This window comes from Rhinoderma darwinii, chromosome 6 (assembly GCF_050947455.1).
Source record: "Rhinoderma darwinii isolate aRhiDar2 chromosome 6, aRhiDar2.hap1, whole genome shotgun sequence".
Classification (NCBI taxonomy): domain Eukaryota; kingdom Metazoa; phylum Chordata; class Amphibia; order Anura; family Rhinodermatidae; genus Rhinoderma; species Rhinoderma darwinii.
Window position 1 is genome coordinate 53,550,783 of NC_134692.1, and position 23,904 is coordinate 53,574,686.

A 23,904-nucleotide genomic window follows, 5' to 3' on the forward strand; every position below is an offset into this window, starting at 1 on the left:
TTGGACATAACGGTGTTCTGAGATTGGTAGACAGCTTTACCGGATACCAGAAGCATTGCTTGAAGCTTCTGGGTCCCATGCAAATACTCTACCAGACCCCAAATCATCACGTTCACTTTGCGGTCGTCATATGTACCAGAGGAGCCTTTAGCCTTCAGAGTCTGCAGTCTCCTTACCCCCTTATGGCTATATCTCTGCTTGCTGTCACATCAAGAATCTGTGCATAGGCGGATATCATCTCACCGTTGCTATTGTAAAAGTGACAGTACTTGGTGCTGTTGTCTCCCACGTAACTATTTATCCGGTTCCCTAGTTTGGATACTGTGACGTAGACAGTACAATTATTCATCACCAGAATTGCCAACCATCTGTTATTGTAATTGTCATTATTTCAAAGGCCACAGTAAATGCTGCTAATGTGTTCATATTAGTATTTTGAGTTACATACACATATTACCTATATTATTTATTTTAGTTTTCCAATTTGTCCTTAGATATATTGTCTGTCATTTTTAAATAAATTGTCAAAAAAAAAATCCCCAAAAAATCAGGTAGACAACCCTGTTCATCCTACACAATTTTTAAAATACATTTAGTCAGTAAACTCTTACCAGCTTCAACGCATTTCTCATCAATCTTCATATCTTCCTCTACAATTAGGGACAGGGAATCATCAATGTAGTTTTTGTTCATGGCCTAACTATACATATGCATGTCCTGGGTAAGCAGCTTAATACAAGTGTCTGATTTTCTTACCTTCCCCAATTGTGCTCACTGTCCATGTGAGAGTATAGTTGAAAAAGAAACAAAGTAAACCTTAATTCAAAACATGTATTACTGAGAGCTCCACCAAATAAATTATATGTTTTTTATTAACATTACTGTCCAATTTCATAATATTTCTCTATATAGTTCGGTGATCAGTTTTTCACAAAAAAAAGCTCCAATTCCCCCATTTCCCTTCACACAGTCGTAGAGTTAAAACGATTGTCTGATTTAAAACCCCAATTTCAAATACCCTATTCAGAAATTCCTGCTTTATAAATGGATTATGTTTCATGTTTAGGACTCTAATCTGTTAGCCAGAAGGGAAAATGGCTACAGGGGAGTGTCACTCACTCCGGAGGAACCGACTACATGCAGAGCACATTGATTTGAATGGAAACTGTGTAATGCTTCAGTTATCCTGTGGTGGCGCTTTAAGGGAATTTAACTTTTGCTGCTGGATTCTGCTATAGATTATAACTGATTGCTTTGAGTCCCAGCAGTAGGAACCATGTGATCACCCTATCTTTGATGGACCCCTCCAACAAAAACGGATCACCAAAAAGGGACAACCTCTCCAAATAACAAATAATTTATACCTGTATAAATTATGGATTTATACAGCTCATATTGAACATAATAGGAGCTGTATAAGGCCTCATGCACATGGCCCATGATTACGGCACGGATGACCGCGAAGTGTCATCCGCAGGCTGTCCGCAAATCACGGACCACACACACATTCATTTCAGTGAGCCCGGACCACAAATGCAGCCTGTATAATGACATGTCCTATTTTTTTGCGTTCCGGGCTCTCAGCCAATGCACGGACTGTGTAAACCATGGTCGTGTGCATGGGCCCATAGAAATGAATAGGTCCGCAATTCATCCACATTTTTGTGGATGAATTGCGGATGCAAAACACATTCGTGTGCATGGGGCCTAAATCTATATGTAGTGAGCTCCCCCTACTAGTAGCTATGACTATCTGATGGGAAGTGCTGGGTGTATTCCAAAAAAAAATCGGTATTGTGAGTGTACGTTTAATTATTAAATATGAATCACTGCCTATGTAAACGTTTACAAATATTTTATTAGTATAAATCTAAAAAATAAGGCACTAATGCCCAACAATCTGAGTATAGACGTTGGCAAAACAGATCATGGATCCCTAATGAAGTGTCTGAAATAAATCAGTAAAGTTTGGTAAACTCTTATATCAATACGACACTAGACAGGTGTAGTAATTCACACTACTGGTCTATTTGCCATGGCGATACAAAGTCATCAAGCCTCATTGAGATGTCCTATATGCACTAGTAACGAACATGCAACACTCTAGACATTCAAGGAGGACCCTAACAATTATAACAATGGTCTGTTAACCACAAGTAAGCAAAGTCCCAACGTGTTTCTGCGCCCCTGTAAATACGGGGGAGCGTCCTCAGGGGTTTATATTGCTTTAATTATTTAATATTGCCAGTCAGCACATATTATGCTGTTTATTTTGTATTCTCCGGCGTGCACGGAGACACTGATACCTGGTCCATATACCGGATACCTTAGTACATATAGGACATCTCAATGAGGCTTGATGACTTTGTATCGCCATGGCAAATAGACCAGTAGTGTGAATTACTATACCTGTCTAGTGTCGTATTGATATAAGAGTTTACCAAACTTTACTGATTTATTTCAGACACTTCATTAGGGATCCATGATCTGTTTTGCCAACGCCTATACTCAGATTGTTGGGCGTTAGATTTATTTTCTAGATTTATACTAATAAACATTTTTAAATGCTTACATAGGAAGTGCTGGGTGGGCCCATTCTCACCACGGGCCCCATAGCAGTTGGCTGGTTCTGCCTCTGTTGTAGGTAAGCCAATAAATTGCATATATATATATATATTATTATTATTTTTTTATTATTTTTTTAAAGGCTTAGAAAGCCTGCAGAGCATGCAGACATCTTCTTCTTAGCCCTATGCTCACATCCCCCAGAACCACCTGTTGGTTTAGTATCTATACAGATTTGTATCCTGGTACGTGTAGTCTTTACACCAGGCAAACAAAATATGTCAACATTTAGCTCAGTGCATTATAAGAACTCAAAGACACTGTTAGGTAAGTGCTAACTGACCCCATTATCAACCAGCAGAATTCTTAACTAAGCTCTGGACGAGAATGAACTAAGACATCTATGTAGTTTTTGGTATCTAAAACAGTTACTAAATATTTTATGTATTTATATCTAGATGTTGATTGATGTTCAAAACTAAAACTACACTCAACAAAATGGACGAACTGGTTACATAAAAATAAATCATGAGTTGATAATTTTCATCTCTCAGCGTGACCATGAGAGGAGACTCAACAAGGGATTTTATTTTCTTATCGCATAGTAATTTATACAGTAGCAGTATGACCTAAAATTTCATGCTCTTCTGCCCATTTACTCATGGCAGGTTAATAAAAATAGTCATATTTAGAGCGATCGAGGAACTGCCAGGAATAAATCATAAAATTAATCCGTACACTCACACTAGCCACTAACAGGCCATAGCAGGATTACTAGGCAGAATGTTAAACATCTTGGGAGGAGTTGTACCGTAATGACAGCTGTGGGGAATACAATTTATATTTGTGGATTTTCTGTTCTATTAAAAAACTAAAAATTCCAAATTAAATGAACGGTGACTTTATTTAATGTTTTGTACTGTTCATTTACCGCATTGTTTGCAACAGCATATTGTATTTTATACTGAGTTATTGTAGTGTATCAAGTATACTAAGGGAATCCGTAGCAGCAAGAACACTATACACTATATTTTTACACTTGATCCTCCCCGAGAATACGGGGCTCACACACACACACACACGCAAACTCATTAGCCACTGACATGTTGCTAAGTTATTCTTATGTGCTAATATAGGATTGTTATTTTTCGTAGCCTTGCTTATTTTTAATCTGTTCACTCCCAAATTCCTCCATGGCTCACATTTCAAAGGTGTTTTGCCAAACTAAAACTATTGCAAAGATATAAAAAGTGAATAAATGGACAACCCGTTAGTCCATAGGGAATTATTCTTCAGCAATAACCACCACCACCAAAGTCATAGCTGGTAGCACCTGGGCCCTTATGCAAAATATGTAACAGTCCCCCTCCAACCATGATGTACAATTCAGAACACTACTGTTCCGGGTTTGACTGTAACCTCTGTACCCCCTATAGTTAAGCCCCTGAAAAGAATATTGTGGTGCTTTAAATATAGAATCTAAAAAAAAAGTAAACGATATAATAAAAAGAGGTGAAAAATGGCAGTATGATGCATTGGCATATACTCACACTGTGATGCTTTAAGGCAAGTGTGAGACATGAATGGCTGAGACCACCAAAATTCACGTTGTTTCCTGAATACATAAAAAGGAACAAATTGAAATTGTAAATTTAAACACTAATGATTTAAACAGAAAGCATCAGCCATGAGGATCTGTAAGCAGTATAGCGATAACTGTACCTCTTGAGCAGATGGTTGGATGGTATGAGGCCGGCACACCTGCTGAGGTCTGATGCTTTTCTTGCTTGCCACCACATTGAGTCGCTCTGATCAACTATTTGCAGGATTTCTCCTCTTCTAAAAAGCAGGCCAGCATCGGCACAGGGTATGGTTGGATCCTGCTGAGGCCAGTAATCTGCCATCGCTCTGACAAACAGCTTATTGAGATATAAAAAATAAAAAAAAGTGTAGTGTAATAAAATGATACAAGTAAATGCCTTTGAGTGAATATTATATAATCGAATAGTACATCTTTTATGAACAGCATTCCTGGCTTTTTTGCCCTCACATATATCTTAGATAGCAGGTGGAATTCTATTGGCCTTAGATTTGCCATCTGGGCCTGCTTGAACGTATGGATACATAGCTAATTATTATGTAGGGCTAGTTAGCCCTGTGCGTATAGAAATCCAGGGGAGGAAACATTTACATATGAATACATTTATAGGTAAGTTAGGCTCTTCTAGTGTTGGGAGAGTGAGATGAAGACACCCAGGGAGGGACGAGGGATAGGGCTGCAGAATGTGCTAGATACTGTGAGAAGAGCACCACAATGTTCTGCTTTATTTTGTAAGATTAGACAAACATTTTAAAACCATACATGACTTGAGGTGCTGCCTATTTCGGCAGAGTCTAAGCCACCAGTCAATCTGCATCTAAGGTTCCATAAATATAAATCTGGTACTTTTCCTGCCTACCACCTCAGTTTTCCCGCTACGCAACTTTTAACAAGTAGAAGACAATGGTGTTACCAAATGAACGTTCTATCATGTGATGACCTAAAAAGATACTGTATCTCAGGAGGTAATTTGAGATTTAGAGATAAAAGGTTTGCTCAGTTGTTTTCAATTATTTTAGCTTTTTTTCTAAACTTTACATTTTAAAATAGAGATTTATCCAATAACAAAATATCTGTCAGGTGAACAAATTAGGCTCCCTGCAATTTCTGTCCAAAAATCACCACACACAAGGATAAATCATTCATGAGTGAACGGAGAAGGTTATTTTGCCTAAGAATGTTGTTGCTTCAGCCTTGGTTCTGCCCGCTCAAATATTAGACAGTACTTGCCCACTTCCTTGCTCTCCCTTTTTTTACATTGTCTCTAAATTGTGGTGTTTTTTTTTTATAATTAAATATCTATTTAAAAGAGGATGAAATGAAAAAGTAAAACACATACCATTTGAAGTATTTCTGCAGTGATCAAGTAGGCACCAATGAACTAAACAGAGAAAGAGATTATACTTACCATGGTGTGACTGCTCACAGTGCGATCGCCAATGGGTATCAGTTTAAATATAATTGTCCCCTCAGAATGAATCTGTAATTAAATAAAGATTAATTATTGTGAAAAGAGAAGACAATTAAAGAAGAAGGGAAAAGAGAGAAAGCGAGGAAGAGAGAACGGGAGAGGGAGAAAAGAGAAAGAGAGAAAAGACCAAGACAAAGCAAGAGTGGCAAGAGTGAGGGAGGGGAAAAGAGAGGGAGCTTAGAAAAGCAAGTGGAGAGAGATGGAAGAGAGGAGCAAGAGAGAGGCAAGAGAAGAGCGGAAAGAAGAGAGTGAAATTAAAAAGAAGAGAGGAAGAAGAAAAAGAGATGGGAGAGATTAAAGAGAAATAAGAAAGAGAAATTATAAGGAGAGGAAATAGAAGAAGGAAAGGGAAGAGAAGAGGGTAGAGAGGAAAGAGAAAAGAGGCAAAGATAAGAGGGGTGAGGGAGGGAAGAATGAGGAGAGAAGACAAAGGAGAGAGATAGAGGGAAGAGAGGAAAAGCAAAGACAGAGAAAGGAAAGATGAGGTGGAAAGGAAGTAGAGGAAAGAGAAGAAAGAAAGAAAGGAAAGAAGAAGAAGCAGAAGAGAAGAAGCGGGAGGAGAGAGAGTTAGGAGAGAGAGGAGAAAGGGAGAAGAGAGGGAGAGGAAGAGGGGAGCGAGGGGAACAACGATAAGAGAAGAAGGAAAAGTTTTATATTGTGTAACTGGCAGGAACACTGTGTGAACACTCCCAGGCACAAGACCAATTAAGAGAGATTTGGACATTTTTCCCTGGTGCTGGTGAAAATGCTTACCCTCCGAAACTGTATCCAATTCAAATTTTCCTAAACGGCAAAACTAATTTATCACAATTTCCTGCTGTAACCTGTCCCAATCTGTACTATTCTGCCCATACCTGTCAAATTTGCGTTTGTTACTCCCAAAGTCACACCCTTGTGCTCTCTGTGCCTACTTGGATCACCCACATGAATGTCCACATACACCATAGAACCTAGGAATGCAAATGCCGGTTTACATTAATTGTATACACAATATGCTAAGACAGGTAATTTTTATATGAGATATCCATAATGTGCCTCAGGTACATCTTTGCAAGATTTTTTTTTAGAAATTACTGAAAATATTAAATATATAATTAAATGGTATGACCAATACCAGTATTTGAATAACTTGTTCCGGTTCCAGTCCATCCACAGGAACCCCATTTACTTCTACCAGTTTATCACCAGCATACAGCAGTCCTGCAGCAGAAACAAATATTAAGATCAATGATATAATGTACACTTTATTAATCACAATTATTATTATTTCAATTAGGTTTATAATTAAAACATATGCATCTTACCACTTCTATCTGCAAGGCCACCATTGATCACTCTGGCAACTATGATGTCCCCTGTGATTTCATGACGTTTAATTGTAGCTCCCTTGGGGAAAAAAATAACGTAATGTAAGGGTCACTAATAAGAATTTTAGGAAAGGGCTGATCTATTTATATATTGTTTTATACAGAAAGCCAAATGTGTCATTTTACAACATAATATAGGGGCTCTGATATGAGGAAACCGACATAAGTAGTAGGTGTTGGAGACACGGACATAAGTAGTAAGTGTCTGGATGCATATATGCCTGTGAAGAGAACCAATGACCACTAGTAGCTGTATAGGAATCAAAGTAATCAATAGGGAAAGGAAAGGTCTAGCGTTACCAATCCACTACAATACTCTAAAGTCTCATTTTCATGTTTCTTTTCTGTTTATTGATAGGTGTATGGACAGTCCCAACATTCTTCCCAGAGCTTTATCCAATTTATACTTAGATGAAAAAAAGTTTGATGGTCCTATTGATTTTGGTGGGCACAAGCCAAAATACATCTCTCTCAGATTTGTCCATCAGAGTGAAATTTGGCCACCTCTCTGGTAGGAATGAGAAGGTTGAGTAGTCAGGTCTTCAAACAGATGTACACATAGGCCCCATGCACACGAACGTGCTTTTGCAGCCGCAACTCTCCCGAAAATTCACGGGAGAATTGCGGCCCCATTCATTTCTATGGGGCCATGCACACGACCGTAGAAAGAACGGACATGTCTTATTACGGCTGTCTTCTGCGGTCCGGGCTCATTGAAAATAATGGCCACGGCCATGTGCATTGCCCGCGATTTGCGGGCGGCTTGCGGCTGACAGTCCGCTGCCGGCCGACCCGAAAATCACGGCCGTGCACATGGCTACGGTCATGTGCATGAGGTCTAACACAATGGAGGAAAATATACAAAAACTAATATAAAAAGGTAAATCAGGGCGGTCTTCCTTCACAACTACTTTCAAGCAGCTATAGAAGTGCAACAACCCATTGCACAGAAAAGACTGAGGCACATGAAACTATAATATAATACAACTATACCATGTGGCTTTCCATGGTTTCCTATTACAGAAAGAAACAGAGGATAAATTACAATAAGGCTCTGTTATCCGTCAAATTTGTCTTTTGTCAAATGCTGCAACTTTATTGCAGACCTGTCTAAGCTACAACCAAAGCAACAAATTGTGTAGATTTAGCTTAAACCAGACTTACAAACTTTGTTTTAGTGGGGTTTTTTCCATTTAGTTTTTGATTAATTTGAGGTCTTTATAAACTGTTCTCAAACTAAATATATGACAACTTGGAGAAATTTTTATTTAGGGAGTAAGGTATATACAGCACAAAGTTTCATAGCTTGTATTTGTCTTTTTTTATTTTTCAGTCTGTTAAGCTAGCTAGACAAAATGAGACATATTTAAAATAGATGTTTTCCGGAGTAGGAAAATTTGCCACCAAAATGCACAAATTTGCAACCAATATTTTTTTTATCATTTTAGGGCATCTATAACTATAAAGAAGCAACTAGTCTTGATAAAAACAATATCCTATGTCTACAGCTTTTATGCAGACCTATGTGTCCCCATGATTACAGACTACAAACAAAGTCTGTAGTCTGTAGTATGATCTTGCAGTCTAGCTACCTTACACGTGTCGCTTACTTTTTGCTAACATACATTAGGTAGGTTAGATCTGTCGAAGAGCTGTAGACACAACATGGTAGGAGATTTATCATCAATGCTACATGAAAAGTTGGTATATTTAAAAAAAAACATTAATATTACATTGTAAGGCTCTATTCACATGGCAGTGAAAAGCGGCAATTTTCAGACCATTGCAGTTTTATGGGTGTATTCACATGACTGTTTTTTTTAACAGACCATGAATAATACTGGCTGTAAAAAAAATAGAACATGTTCTATTTTCGGCTGTTTTTACGGCCCCCCTACAAGTCAATGGGTCAGTTTTTAACAGCCGTTTTTCAGAAAGACATCTGTGCGACGGCCATTAAAAATGGATCGGTTGCTAGCAGTGACACACGCAGCACGGTTTCCAGTTGCCCGTTAACCCCCGTGACCAGGGCCCTGCTATTCCTCTTGCCCAGGGAGGCCCTCACAAGCGAACTCAATTGTATTTCTTTGCGTCCTTAGGGCGTGGATAAAATTGACAGCGCTGGCAAGGCAACCATTGCCATTCGGCACCTTGTTTCTGATGCAGGCCTGCGTCATCCCGCTGGAGCAGGCCTGAGTCGAAGAGACCAGGCCTGCATGATTGGAGGAGAGGACAGGGTGGGAACGGTACAAGTGAGTGTGTCACTATCTACAGGGGACATTGCGGTGCTATCTACATGGGCACTGTGTGGCACTATGTCTATATACATGTGCACTATTTGTATTAGCGCTGTGGCACTATGTACATGGGCCCGATCTACAGGGGGCACTGTGTGTGGAACTATCTACAAGAGGCAGTGTGTGGCACTATCTACAGGAGGCAGTGTGTGTGGCAGTATCTACAGGAGGCAGTGTGTGGCACTATCTATTTTAGGTTTTTAACATCTGTTTTTTTCACTGTCGTGTGAACATTGCCTAAGAATCAAAATACTAATCATTATGTACTAGTAACAATATTCCAGTATAAAAACCTATCTGACATGAGGCCCCCGACATTGTTTCGATATTTCTGGAATCTAGAACATTAGAAGCTACATGGTTAACACAAGAATTTCAGTAAAACCACTTCATTAGGCCTCATGCACACGACCGTATTTTTTCCCACCCGTAAATACTGGCGTAAATACGGGTCCGGTGTCACACGTATTCCACCCGTTTTGCACCAGTATTTACGAACCCGTGCTCGTAAATATGGGTCCGGTGTCACACGTATTCCACCCGTATTTACGAGCACGTTTTTGGCGGCAAAATAGCACTGCACTAATCGGCAGCCCCTTCTCTCTATCAGTGCAGGATAGAGAGAAGGGACAGCCTTTTCTGTAATAAAAGTTAAAGAAATTCATACTTACCCGGCCGTTGTCTTGGTGACGCGTCCCTCTCTTCACATCCAGCCCGACATCCCTGGATGACGCGGCAGTCCATGTGACCGCTGCAGCCTGTGATTGACCTGTGATTGGCTGCAGCGGTCACATGGCCTGAAACGTCATCCAGGACGTCGGGCCGGATGTCGAGAGGGACGCGTTACCAAGGCAACGGGCGGGAGACCGGACTGGAGGAAGCAGGAAGTTGTCGGTAAGTATGAACGTCTTTTATTTTTATTTTTTACAGGTTTATACTGATCGGTAGTCACTGTCCAGGGTGCTGAAAGAGTTACTGCCGATCAGTTAACTCTTTCAGCTCCCTGTACAGTGACTATTTACTGACGTCGCTTAGCAACGCTGCCGTAATGACGGGTGCACACATGTAGCCACCCGTTATTACGAGAGCTCCATAGACTTCTATGGACTGTCCGTGCCGTTATTACGGCCTGAAATAGGACATGTTCTATCTTTTTCAACGGCACGGGCACCTTCCCGTGAGAAAACGGGAAGGCACCCGTCGCCAATAGAAGTCTATGAGCCCGTTATTACGGGTCGTGATTACGACCCGTAATAACGGGAGTTTTTACGGTCGTGTGCATGAGGCCTTAAACCTACTGGGAGCACACTAGACTTTAGTATTTTCTTTCTGAATCTATTATTATGCTGTGAATTCTATGAATAGTTTGAATGCCTGGAAGACTAACCCAACAGTGAAGTCAAAACTCTGAAGTCAAAGCACTTTGCCAAACAAGACTTCAGATAAAAAGTCACTTTTGTGTGACTGTCTATTTTTATTGTTTTTGTTATTTAATATTTTGCTGCATAAACCACTGTCAACATTATGTAATTATTTTAAGATACAAATGCTGACAGTATATTATATACCATAATTGTTGTACTAGAAATAGCACTAAAAAACACAAAAACAGAGGGTCGCTAATCCTCCAAGGGCCACAGACAGATAGGGCTGTTGTATAGTAGTGTATTGTAGTGTAGTATAGTATAGTATAAAATTGCAGTTTGGGAGGCAATCTAGTGGGCACACATAGTATGGGCATCTTATACATATAGGTGAAACTTAAGACTAGAGCAATTAAGAATAACCCCTTAATGACCGCCTTTGCGCCTTTTCACGGCATTAAGGTTACTTATACCACAGCGCCGTGACACTGTGACATAAGCCAGCACGAGTGTCTCGGGGCGGCTAGAGTGGGTGTCAAGCTGACTAAAGACATCCAGGCTCCTGCGCTAACAGGAGAAGTATTGTTTTTTTTAAAAAAGCGACATATAATTGTTATCGCCACATCCATCGCGACCTCAACTATAATGTTATTTATCCTGCATGATGGTTGCCATAAAAAATAAAATAAAACACCATGCCAAAATTGCTGTTTTCTGTACATCCTGCCTTTAAAAAAATGCGATAAAAAGCGTTTAAAAAGTCGTATGTACCCGAAAATGGTGGCAATAAAAACTACACGTTGTCCTGCCAAAAATAAGCTATCGGAGGAAAAATAAATTATGTAAGGCTCTTAGAATACGGCGACACAAACTATTTTTTTATTGTTGTTAAAAAAAGGGTTTTTATTGTGTAAAAGTAGTAAAAACATAAAAAAACTATATAAATTTGATAGCACCGTATTGTAACGACAGCAGAATAAAGTTAATTATGTGATTTATATCACTTGGCAAATGGTGTAAATTTAAGAAGCCAAAAATAATGGTGACATTTCTGGGGTATTTTCCATTACCCCCCAAAAGAAGTTAATAAAAGTTAATTGAAGAAGAAGTAGAACCAAAATCTAGCGCTTGGGATAAGTAAAAGGAACCAACGTTCCACTTTTATTAATAGTAAATCAAATTTAAAACCGAAAAAGTAGTGGATAATGTAACAGAGTACAGAGATGGGTGGAAGGTGAAAGGTCAAAATTGCCTTAGTTAATTATGCATAATTAATGCATTATGCATTATTAATAAAAGTGGAACGTTGGTTCCTTTTACTTATCCCAAGCGCTGGATTTTGGTTCTACTTCTTCTCCTGTTGTTTGCTGCGCGGGATTCCGGGCACTGTCTGTTCACAGACACAACAAACGGTGAGCTGGAGGATCTCCCCCCCTTTCCTATTTTCAGCTAAAAGTTAATTGAATAGATTATGTGTAGCCCAAAATTGTGCCATGAAAAAAATAAAACATGTTCACAAAAAACAAGCCCTCACAGGCTATGTTTATGGAAAAAAAAGTAAAAAAGTTATGGCGTCTGAAATGTGACGATCAAAAATGTAAAAAATGATCCGTCATTAAAGGGGTTTTCTCATCTTGGGCATTTATGGCATATCAGCAGGGTATGCAATAAAAGTCCGATAGATGTGGGTCCTTTCTCTAGAACGGGGCCCCCTAAACCCAGTTCTGGCTTACTCAGCTCCGCTGCCTTCCTGGTTAGGCGGATTCAGCAGAGTGCTCGCTGAGCTACGCTGTTTCCATAACTCCCATAGAAGTGAATTGGAGTTACTAAAACAGTGTAGCACGCGAGCTACGCTGTTTCCGGAACTTGGTAGCTACAGAAACAGTGTAGCTCGCCATGCTACACTGTTTCCATAACTCCCATTCACTTCTATGGGAGTTACGGAAACAGCATAGCTCCGTGAGCTTGACTGTTTCCGTAACTCCCGACCACCTAACCAGGAAGTGGTCCGGAGGCAGCGAGAGCCCAGTAAGATAGAATGGGGTTTAGGGGGCCCCGTTCTAGGACCCACATCCATCTGACTTTTATGGCATATCCTGTGCATATGCCATAATTGTCCAAGATGGGAAAACCCCTTTAAGGCCCAAAATATGCTGATCACTAAAGGGTTAAGGAAAAAACCAACAACACACAAACCAGAAAAATAGAGAGACCTTAAAATGATCTTATTTTGGGAGCAGTTTCTGAGTGGCTAGGAGGAAGCTTTAACATTGTACTAATTAATAAAATGGCGAGTGAGTATGTCAGTTTGATGGTCAGTATATAGAGCTTCTTATACTCGATACATTCTGTTCTCCCCCTGCTAGTGATAGTGAAAGGCCCCTTCTGAGATCAGTAGATAGATACTTTACAGCAGCTGTAAACCAAGATATTGCTACTTGCATTTCTGACACCTGGTGGCAAATAAGAAATTTGCAGCATTTTACTTAAAATGGACGTTTTATTGCAGCTTCCTATAAGCAATAACAATTGGAAAAATCAAAACACACCCACGCTTCTAAGTGCAAACAAATTATATCAGGAGAGGTCATCATTTTCTCTTACCAGAGGCTGCTTGTTTTTTACCAGGCACACAATTCTCATAGCTTCCTCATTCTCAGGGATGTTTTCTGGGAGTGGAGGAAGAATGGGCTCAAAATCTTTCTGTGCCACTGTATCGTGCACAGTCAGCAATGCCTGAGAAGTTGAAAAAAAAGTTATCATGCATATATCGAGGCAAAATAGGCCACCACAAACTCTTTTGCCCTATATTTTTCATAAGTATCTCCTTTATCCTTCTTTCCATATGGATTCCTCCATTTGCCATAAAAAAATGGCTTTAAAAAACTGCACTATCTGAATGAGGCATAAGAGTGACATAGTCACCACAAAGTTTCTACAAAAACACTTCCAAGAAGGTTTCTTCCCACCACCATCCCTCCAAGGGCACAGAAATATCTCATCCACAAAGTCACAAAACATCCCATAAGAACATTTAAAGAACTTCAGGCCTCTCTAACCTCAGCTATGTGCAATGTCCATAGCTTCATAATAAGGAAGAGACAGGATTTATGAAAGAGTAGCAAGACAGAAACCACTGCTATCTAAGAGTAACATCAATGCTTGCATCGTATTACAGAAAAAAACTTGGATGATGTCCAAATCATTTTACACGGCCCAATATAGGGCGTGAGAACGAGCACCGATCGACGTGACAGCTTGTCGATCATTTGCTCCTTTCACAAGGAGCTATGATTGGTAGTGTATGGGGGCAAAGATCGTCAGTCTTCATACATTTCCATAATTTTGGCAGCACATCTCCCTGTTTATATAGGGAGATGTGCTGAAGACTAGAGAACATTTTATTGGCCATGTAAACGAGCCAATCATCAGGTGATCCTTGCCCTGTTTACACAGGTCAATAATAGGGAACAAGCGTTTGCACAATCATTGGCCCATGTAAAAGGGCCGTTAGGATAATATTCTATGGACTCAAAAGTCCCATTATGTTTGGCATAAAGCAAGAGCATCATACCAACAGTCAAACATGGCAGTGGTAGTCTGATGGTGTTATGTGGAATATTTAGTTGGACCAGAACTTGCAAATATTGAAGGAACCTTGACTTTTAAACTGTATGAAAAAAGTGAATGTTCGCTCGTCATAATTTGGAGGGAAATTGAACTTGCCATTGTGGACCTTTTGGCTGGCAGGACACGTACATTCTTAGTTTTTTACTTCACATTTAAAAAATTCTCTCCTGTGACCAGTGGTTTCCTTGTTCACTAGGTAGTACTATCCTACGTTATATGCCCTTGTCAGAGTTGTGTTTGGAAATTTTTGCTACTGCTCCAGATGAGCATATTACTTGACACCTTCCTCTCACTGAGCACGCATTGGTTATGCTATGAAGAACTGTGTATTTTTTTTTTTTTCTAGACTGCTACTTATGGCCAGTTTAGTCGTGGCACACAATTAATTCTGAAAGTCTTTCATTTTTTCACATTTTGTTACTGTTGAGGCCTTGTGCTAAAATAAAAAAACTCAAGTTTTTCCCCATCATTCTGCACTCAATACCCCATAATGACAGTGAAAACAGAATGTTAATAATCTTTGCTAGTTTATTGAAAAGGAAAAACTAAAATATTGCATTGACATAAGTATTCAGACCCTTTACTCAGCACTTAGTTGAAGCCCCTTTGGCAGTGATAACAGCCTCCAGTCTTCTTGGGTATGATGTCACAAGGTTTGCACACATTGGATTTGGGGATCTTCTGCCATTCTCATCTGCAGATCCTCTTAAGCTCTGTTAGGTTGGATGGGGACTATCGGTGGACAGACATTTTCAGGTCTCACCAGAGATGTTCAATTGGATTCAAGTCCTGTGTTCTCTTGGCTGTGTGCTTAGGGTCATTGTCTTGTTGGAAGGTGAACCTTCAGCCCAGTCTGAGGTCCAGAGCACTCTGGATCAGGTTTTCATTAAGAATATCTCTGTACTTTGCTCCATTCATCTTTCCCTCAACCCTGACCAGTTTCCATGTCCCAGCCACTGAAAACTGCTGCCACCACCATGCTTCTCTGTAGGGATGGTATTGGGCAGATGATGAGTAGCGCCTGGTTTCCTCCAGACATGACACTTAGAATTGAGGCCAAAAAGTTAAATCTTGGTTTCATTAGATCACAGAACCTTGTTTCTCAGTCCTTTAGGAGCTTTTTTGCCAACTTCAAGCAGGCTTTCATGTGTTTTACTGAGGAGAGGCTTCTTTCTGACCACTCTGCCATAAAGCCCAGATTGGTGGAGTGCTGCAGTGATGGTTAAACTTTTGGAAGTTTCTCCCATCTGCACACAGGTTCTTTGTAGTGACCATTGCGTTCTTGGTCACCTCTTACCAAGGCCCTTCTCCCCCAACTACTTAGTTTGGTGAGGTGGCCAGCTCTAGAAACAGTCCTGGTTGTTCCAAACATCTTCCATTTAAGAATTATAGAGGCCACTGTGCTCTTGGGAACTTTCAGTGCAGCAGAAATTTTTTTGTAGCGTTCTCCAAATCTGTGCTTCCATACAATCCTATCTCTAAGCTTTACAGGCCTTCCTCCTTATGGCTTGGTGTTTGCTCTGATATGCATTGTCAGCTGTTAGACATTATATAGACAGGGGTGTGTTTTACCAAATCATGTCCAATGAAATGCATTTACCACACCTGGACTCCAAATCAAGGTGTATAAACATTTCAAAGATGATCTAGAGAAATGGGAGGCCCCCAGAGCTAAATTTCAAGTGTCATAGCAAAGGGTCTGAATACTTATGTCCATGTGAAATTTGAGATTTTCAGCTTTAATACATTTGCAAAAATTTCAAAAATTCTGTTTTCACTTTGCCATTATAGGGCATTGAGTGCAGAATGATGGGGATAAACTTGAATTTTTATTATTTTAGCACAAGCCCCCAACATGAAAAAAGTGAAAGGGTCTGATGAATTTCCGAATGCACTGTATATACATCTTGCTTGTTTAAAGCCACTTGTCTGGGCAGTCCCGGGCACTAGAAAATGTTCAACAATCATAACTGAGATTAGTGGTGAGAGGGATGAGGCAGTGGACTCTGTGGAGTAAAGATTGCTGCTATGAGCTCCAGTTTCGATACAATCACAGGATTCAGCTACCATGGTACTCATGATGTTCAGCAGAGGACAACCTTATATGAAGAAGCAGACAGTGGCATGGATCACTTGATTCTAGGAATTATCATGGTTTTGGATTTGTAAGAATTCTTTAGTCCTCATTGATTATAAGGTCTGTTTATGCAATGACAATAAGAGTAGTTGTTCTTTATAGCTAATGGGTGGGGCCCCTAGTACTCCATGTCGCATGGTCAACCGGAATCTTATTCCTGAAACATTAAGGTTGTAATTGCAATAATCCCACAATTGTACCGCAATTGTAGCCTCTATCACTTACTGTTGCAGGATACATTAACTCTCATACTGGAATATGGAAACCTGGGGGATATTGGTGTGGCTTAAGCCGGCCATACACATAAGGCTTTGATCGGCCAGAATGCGGCAGATCAATTGTCCGTGAGATTCTTTGTATGAATGATCCCACCAGTAACATAACAGAGTAAACTGGCCGATCAGGGAGTCCGTTTTTTTTTTTTTGTTAAAAAATGCCTCCCTGGCGCCAGAGACAAGTAGCAAATGATTGACGAAATGTGGCTGATCATGCCATGCACGCGTAATTTCATCCGACAATATGATACTTTGAGTTAATTTTCACCACAGTGATCTAATGTCACTCTGGTGTGTACATTTTCATTCAGCTACAGCCATTGTGCATGCTGTTTAATTATTACGTACACACAGAAACTACAACTGGTAACTGCTGAACATTTACCCATCCTTTATTGTGCTAAAGCCACAAATAAGCAAACCTAGAAAACGTCTTGCCTTAAAGTGTGGACCTCGCAGAAGACGTCTTAATTCACGAGAGTCCGCAGAACGGAACTCACGCAGCACATCTGCAACCTGTCAAGAAATTACATTTTTGTTTTAAAACTATCAGTTCCAACCTCACAAAATCATTTGTATGCAGCCCAATAGGTACTTTAAAAAAATAAATACCAATCTGTAATTACAGGACAACATAGCAAAGGTAATGTGCTTTTCCTCAACCATTTTTTACCCCCAAAACTTTTTAGCGCACTTTTCTTTTTGTATTATGGTGAATAGATTTTTTTTTTAAATTGCCCCAATGCAACTTAAATAAAAAGTAGCAACTTTGCAAATAGCCTTGATTAAAAGTATCCTAACTTTTTGGTCTGTTAAGCTTCCATGCAGACATGTGTCTTCATGCCATGAGTAAGGACACGTGTTGTCCGAAACGCGTAGGCGATTTTTCATTGCAACCACCCCTTTGCATATTGACATTTTTTCTATAATTGTTTGCAAGAAAATTGGAACACCGTTTCCTTTTAATACAACCAGCGCAGGATCAGAGCATTTCTTTTCTTCTATGATTTGTCTTCATAGTTACAAACTACATAAAAATACTGTGTGTATTTAGATCCTGCAGTCATGAGTTACTCTACTCCATATGTCCTTTCTTCTACTGTCTGTAGCCTAGCCAGAAGAGAGGGCAGAGGAAGTGGAGTAACTAAAGCCCCTATTACACCCGCCGATTTTAGCCGATGCAGCGAGCGCCGATCAACGAGACAGGTCGTTGATTGGCGCTCGTTTGCTCCTGTCATATGGAGCTATGTATGGGGACGAGCAATTGTTACTCTGATTGCTTGTCTCCATAAATTATCATCATGTCGGCAGGACGTCTCCCTGTTTACACAGGGAGATGTGCTGCTGACAACGATAATATTAAACTTTTTTTAAATTATACGATCAGCAGATGAACCAGCATTTGCTTGTTCATCTGCTGATCGCTGCCCTGTTTACACAGGGCAATTATCGGCAACGAGCGTTCTATGAACGCTTGTCTGCCCAATAATTGCCCATTGTAAAACCCCCTTAACACTTGCTTGAAGGATCTAAAAATACATGATTGCAACAAAAGACCATACAAAAGACATTATTTTAACTAACCTCACTGCATAAAGCACGAGACTTTGGTACCACAGGCTTAGGCTTCTTTCTTATATATTGATGAAGACACTCATGCACCTGTAATAAAAAATAGCTGAGCATATCTGTATGGAAAATAGATATCAATACATGCATCACATAGCTCAGCAATTTAAAAAAAAACATGTAAAGATTTTCTGCTGAGTAATGACAATGTGTGAAAAATGCTACGTTATCAATAAAAAAATCCAATCTTAACATAAAAATGTTCTAAATAAAAAGTAAAATGTCTCTTAAGAAATTTGTTTCACGGTATAAAAATGTATTAATAATTTAACAGTGAATACCAAAGAGTGCTTTGCTTTTAATTAGAAGGCTTGTCCAATGGCCACATTTTTGGGTTGAGTAGGGAATACAGCGGATAGAACTGGTTAGACTCAGATTTCACACATACTACTGTATGCCCATGTGTACCCAACATGGTTGTGAGAATGAGGTCCAACTTGGAGTTCTCTGTCAGATATACAGTGAAGGAAATAATGATTTTGTAAGTTTGCCCACTGTCAAAGTCATGAACAGTCTAGAATTTTTAGGCTAGGTTAATTTTACCAGTGAGAGATAGACTATATATATATAAAAAAAAAAAGAAAATCATATAGTAAAAATTCTATACATTTATTTGCATTGTGCACAGAGAAATAAGTATTTGATCCCCTACCAACCATTAAGAGTTCAGCCTCCTCCAGACCAGTTACACGCTCCAAATCAACTTGGTGCCTGCATTAAAGACAGTTGTCTTAAATGGTCACCTGTATAAAAGACTCCTGTCCACAGACTCAATTAATCAGTCTGACTCTAACCTCTACAACATGGGCAAGACCAAAGAGCTTTCTAAGGATGTCAGGGACAAGATCATAGACCTGCACAAGGCTGGAATGGGCTACAAAACCATAAGTGAGACGCTGGGTGAGAAGGAGACAACTGTTGGTGCAATAGTAAGAAAATGGAAGACATACAAAATGACTGTCAATCGACATCAATCTGGGGCTCCATGCAAAATCTCACCTCGTGGGGTATCCTTGATCCTGAGGAAGGTGAGAGCTCAGCCGAAAACTACACAGGGGGAACTTGTTAATGATCTCAAGGCAGCTGGGACCACAGTCACCAAGAAAACTATTGGTAACACATTACGCCGTAATGGATTCAAATCCTGCAGTGCCCGCAAGGTCCCCCTGCTCAAGAAGGCACATGTACAGGCCCGTCTGAAGTTTGCAAATGAACATCTGGATGATTCTGAGAGTGATTGGGAGAAGGTGCTGTGGTTAAATTAGACTAAAATTGAGCTCTTTGGCATTAACTCAATTCGCCGTGTTTGGAGGAAGAGAAATGCTGCCTATGACCCAAAGAACACCGTCCCCACTGTCAAGCATGGAGGTGGAAACATTATGTTTTGGGGGTGTTTCTCTGCTAAGGGCACAGGACTACTTCACCGCATCAATGGGAGAATGGATGGAGCCATGTACCGTCAAATCCTGAGTGACAACCTTCTTCCCTCCACCAGGACATTAAAAATGGCTCGTGGCTGGGTCTTCCAGCACGACAATGACCCAAAACATACAGCCAAGGCAACAAAGGAGTGGCTCAAAAAGAAGCACATTAAGGTCATGGAGTGGCCTAGCCAGTCTCCAGACCTTAATCCCATCGAAAACTTATGGAGGGAGCTGAAGATCCGAGTTGCCAAGCGACAGCCTCGAAATCTTAATGATTTACAGATGATCTGCAAAGAGGAGTGGGCCAAAATTCCATCTAACATGTGTGCAAACCTCATCATCAACTACATAAAACGTCTGACTGCTGTGCTTGCCAACAAGGGTTTTGCCACCAAGTATTAAGTCTTGTTTGCCAAAGGGATCAAATACTTATTTCTCTGTGCACAATGCAAATAAATATATATAATTTTGACCATGTGATTTTCTTTTTTTTATTTTATATAATCTATCTCTCACTTTTAAAATTAACCTAGCCTAAAAATTCTAGACTGTTCATGTCTTTGGCAGTGGGCAAACTTACAAAATCAGAAAGGGATCAAATACTTATTTCCTTCACTGTATGTGCCATTAGAATTTCCAGACTATTGGATGTCAACTTTAAAGGGTAACTAAACTTTTAACAAACTTCTGACATGTCATAGTGACATTTTGAAGAAAAGTGGATTTCCACAGCAGTCACTGTTAACAGGAGCTCCCCACTCAGAAGCAAAAGGGATGCAAATTCCATATCCCATCCAGACCTTCCTTAAATGGTAACAAACTTGAGGACAGCTTCCAACTTGGCAAGATAATATATGGTGTTTATTAACATGTCCCAATACAAAGAGCTATGTTTCAAGCCCGCTGGAGTCCTTTTCAAGCATGGTTGAAAAAGACTCCAGCGGGGTCGAAACGTAGCTCTTTGTATTGGGATGTGTTAATAAACACACTATATTTTTTTGCCAAGTCGTATGCTGTCCTCAAGTTTGTTACCATGTCAAAGTTACATAAGTTTTGATCAGTGGGGTCTGGGCACGGAGACCCCCACCGATCGCTAAAACGAAGCTGCAGAAGCACTCGGGTGAGCGCTGAGCCGCTCCGTTTTTTATCGACTTTTCTCAGAAAGACTTTCTATTGAGTCCATACACCATTACATTGGCTTTCCGAAAAAAGCTGATCAGAAACTAAGCGGCTCACCGCTCACCCAAGCGCTTCTGCAGCTTCGTTTTCACGTTCGGTGGGATTCTCAGTGCTCGGACCCCCACCGATCAAAACATTTGACTTGTCACTAGGACATGTCAGAAGTTTGTTGAAAGTTTAGTTACACTTTAAAGGAATTTTACTGAATAGGCTTTATGATCATTATTCAAATACCTTAAGTAAAGACTGTAGCCATGGGGCCTGGAGCAAACTGTATAATACCCCAATTCCATTAACATCTCTGTGGTAGAACAGGCCCAGATCTTCAAGAACTAATGTAAGGATCTGAGAGAGACCTTCAAGAATGAATATAAATGGTTAGTGGATGAAGCAACCTTGATTTTGTCATGAACAAAATATAAAGAGAAAAACTGGTCACTGTGTTATACAATCATAGGTCCTGTAGTATTATTTTGGTTTAAAGGGGTTGTCTCATAATGACAACCTCTTTTTTGTTACATTGAAGCCAGCCCGGTGATCAGCTGAAGAGCGTGGATCCAACTTCCGACCATAAATCTGGGATTGGCCATACATTTGCAACTGCAAGAGAAATTTAGTTTTACTTGCCGGCCGTTCACGTAACACATGGACGGGGCTGGGTTTGTCAGAATGAGGATAGCGGTAATTGTTAGTGTTTCTCTACTGTGGCTGATATAGGGGGCTAAAGCGGGGGACCCTACTCAGTATAATCTAGTTTTGTAAGTGACTACCCTTCATTTCTATTTTTTAACATTACACTTACCTGGGGTCCACATTGGCAAGGAGTTGCCGAGGTGACTGGTAGGAGAGTTTTCTCATTGTTTATCACCTGGCAATTTTTTTCAAGGTTGATGACACTGTTCAAAAACACCATCTGCCATTGGGGGACTTTTATGCTACTCCCATATACATTAGATTATTGACAAACTCTGCGGCTTTGGCCAACTTTGATGTAATGTGTATGGTCAGTTTTCTTACAGGGGTTGTCCGGGAAAGTAAAACATGTTTACTTTCTTCCAAAAACAGCACCACACCTGTCCACAAGTTTTATTGCAACTCAGCCCCAATCAATTCAATAGTGCTGTAAAACCAGACAACTCATGGACAGTTGTGACACTTTTTTTTTTTTTAAAACAATGCCACCATTTTTTATATTTCTGGACAAGCCCTTTAAATAAGAAATGTGAATTGTCAGAGATAAACCAATGCCTTCAGTCAATAATATATCCTAAAGGTCTCACAATCAAAACGATATATGAAATTCTACCATTTTCCTGAAGACATCCAGGATTCATTTCCATGGTCTCCCTCATTTTGAAAGACTCTCCAGCCTTCTGTGGATGAACCATCCAAACAAACCAATTAAACCAATTGTGACTGAACTGTAAAGCAGAAGAAAAAAAGCTGTTCAGTATTTTAATTACTGTATAAAATATGCATACAAACAATGAGAGCTGTCGAAAGACCACATGACAATGGTAGAAACAGCAGAAATGTTTAATAATTAGAAAATCGTTCCCATTAATTCATTAAAATTAAATCATGTATTACTGGCTTTATGGTGATGAGACATAATTCTAGAACCACAACATGGTACTGGCCTCTGTACAAGTTCACAGCAAACTTTTGAGTTAATAGAATGAGATATTAAGGGAACAATACTTCTGACATTAGAGCCTGAACAATCACGGCCACGATGACTTTGGCATAGTAAATCTTAATCGGCGCTCTTGCACTCTTCTAAGAAGGTTTAATCTCCTTAACATTTAATGTTATCCACAATAGTTACAACTGAACACGAGTGACCTCCCAACCCCAGATGGACATGACGGTGAAAATCTGGAGCTTGTGTCTTTACAAGAGTTGATCCTCATTCTATTAAACATCGTTCTACTGTTTTGTGTCATTCTGTAGATATTACTTAATAGATGCTTGTACATTTAAATCCCTGTATAACATAACAGCATAGCTGTATTTTATTCAATAATAAAGCTAAAGGAACGATCGAGAGAGGACCAAATCTGTAAGTGAATTTAGCAATGGTTCTAAGCTGATGCTTAAAGAGGCTCTGTCACCAGATTTTGCAACCCCTATCTCTTATTGCAGCAGATCGGCGCTGCAATGTAGATAAGAGTAACGTTTGTTTTTTTTAAAAACGAGCATTTTTGGCCAAGTTATGACCATTTTTATATTTATGCAAATGAGGCTTTCTAAAGTACAACTGGGCGTGTTTAAAGTAAAAGTACATCTGGGCGTTTTTACTTCTTTTACTAGCTGGGCGTTGTGAATGGGAGTGTATGATGCTGACGAATCAGCATCATCCACTTCTCTTCGTTAACACCCAGCTTCTGGCAGTGCACAGACACAGCGTGTTCTCGAGAGGTCACAGCGTGATCTCTCGAGGTCACTCACTTCCTGCTCCAGGTCCTGAATCGTGTCGGACGAGCGAGGACACATCGGCACCAGAGGCTACATTTGATTCTGCAGCAGCATCGGCGTTTTCAGGTAAGTTGATGTAGCTACTTACCTGCAAACGCTGATGCTGCTGAAGAATCAACTGTAGCCTCTGGTGCCGTTGTACTTTTGCCCATATTAATCTTTTCCTTTTATTAGCCAGTCTCAGATATGGCTTTTTCTTTGCCACTCTGCCCTGAAGGCCAGCATCCCGGAGTCGCCTCTTCACTGTAGACATTGACACTGGCGCTTTGCGGGTACTATTTAATGAAGCTGCCAGTTGAGGACCTGTGAGGCGTCTATTTCTCAAACTAGAGACTCTAATGTACTTGTCTTGTTGCTCAGTTGTGCAGCGGGGCCTCCCACTTCTCTTTCTACTCTGGTTAGAGCCTGTGTGTGCTGTCCTCTGAAGGGAGTAGTACACACCGTTGTAGGAAATCTTCAGTTTCTTGGCAATTTCTCGCATGGAATAG

General features: G+C 40.1%; 1 protein-coding gene across 1 annotated transcript in view; it reads right to left on the reverse strand.

The window, feature by feature from the left end:
• MPP4 (MAGUK p55 scaffold protein 4) overlaps positions 1 to 22,326 on the reverse strand; it is a 38,561-nt gene extending 16,235 nt beyond the window's left edge. The window contains exons 1-13 of the mRNA XM_075831210.1: positions 22,245 to 22,326; positions 21,173 to 21,294; positions 18,291 to 18,368; positions 17,145 to 17,222; positions 13,269 to 13,400; positions 7,997 to 8,017; positions 6,941 to 7,022; positions 6,751 to 6,836; positions 5,574 to 5,645; positions 4,288 to 4,484; positions 4,116 to 4,180; positions 757 to 774; positions 612 to 650 (exon numbers count right to left, since the gene is read on the reverse strand). Coding sequence (XP_075687325.1) covers positions 612 to 650; positions 757 to 774; positions 4,116 to 4,180; positions 4,288 to 4,484; positions 5,574 to 5,645; positions 6,751 to 6,836; positions 6,941 to 7,022; positions 7,997 to 8,017; positions 13,269 to 13,400; positions 17,145 to 17,222; positions 18,291 to 18,368; positions 21,173 to 21,294; positions 22,245 to 22,326 — 1,072 coding nt within the window. The remainder of the gene's footprint in view (positions 1 to 611; positions 651 to 756; positions 775 to 4,115; positions 4,181 to 4,287; positions 4,485 to 5,573; positions 5,646 to 6,750; positions 6,837 to 6,940; positions 7,023 to 7,996; positions 8,018 to 13,268; positions 13,401 to 17,144; positions 17,223 to 18,290; positions 18,369 to 21,172; positions 21,295 to 22,244) is intronic.
• Positions 22,327 to 23,904: the final 1,578 nt, after the last annotated feature.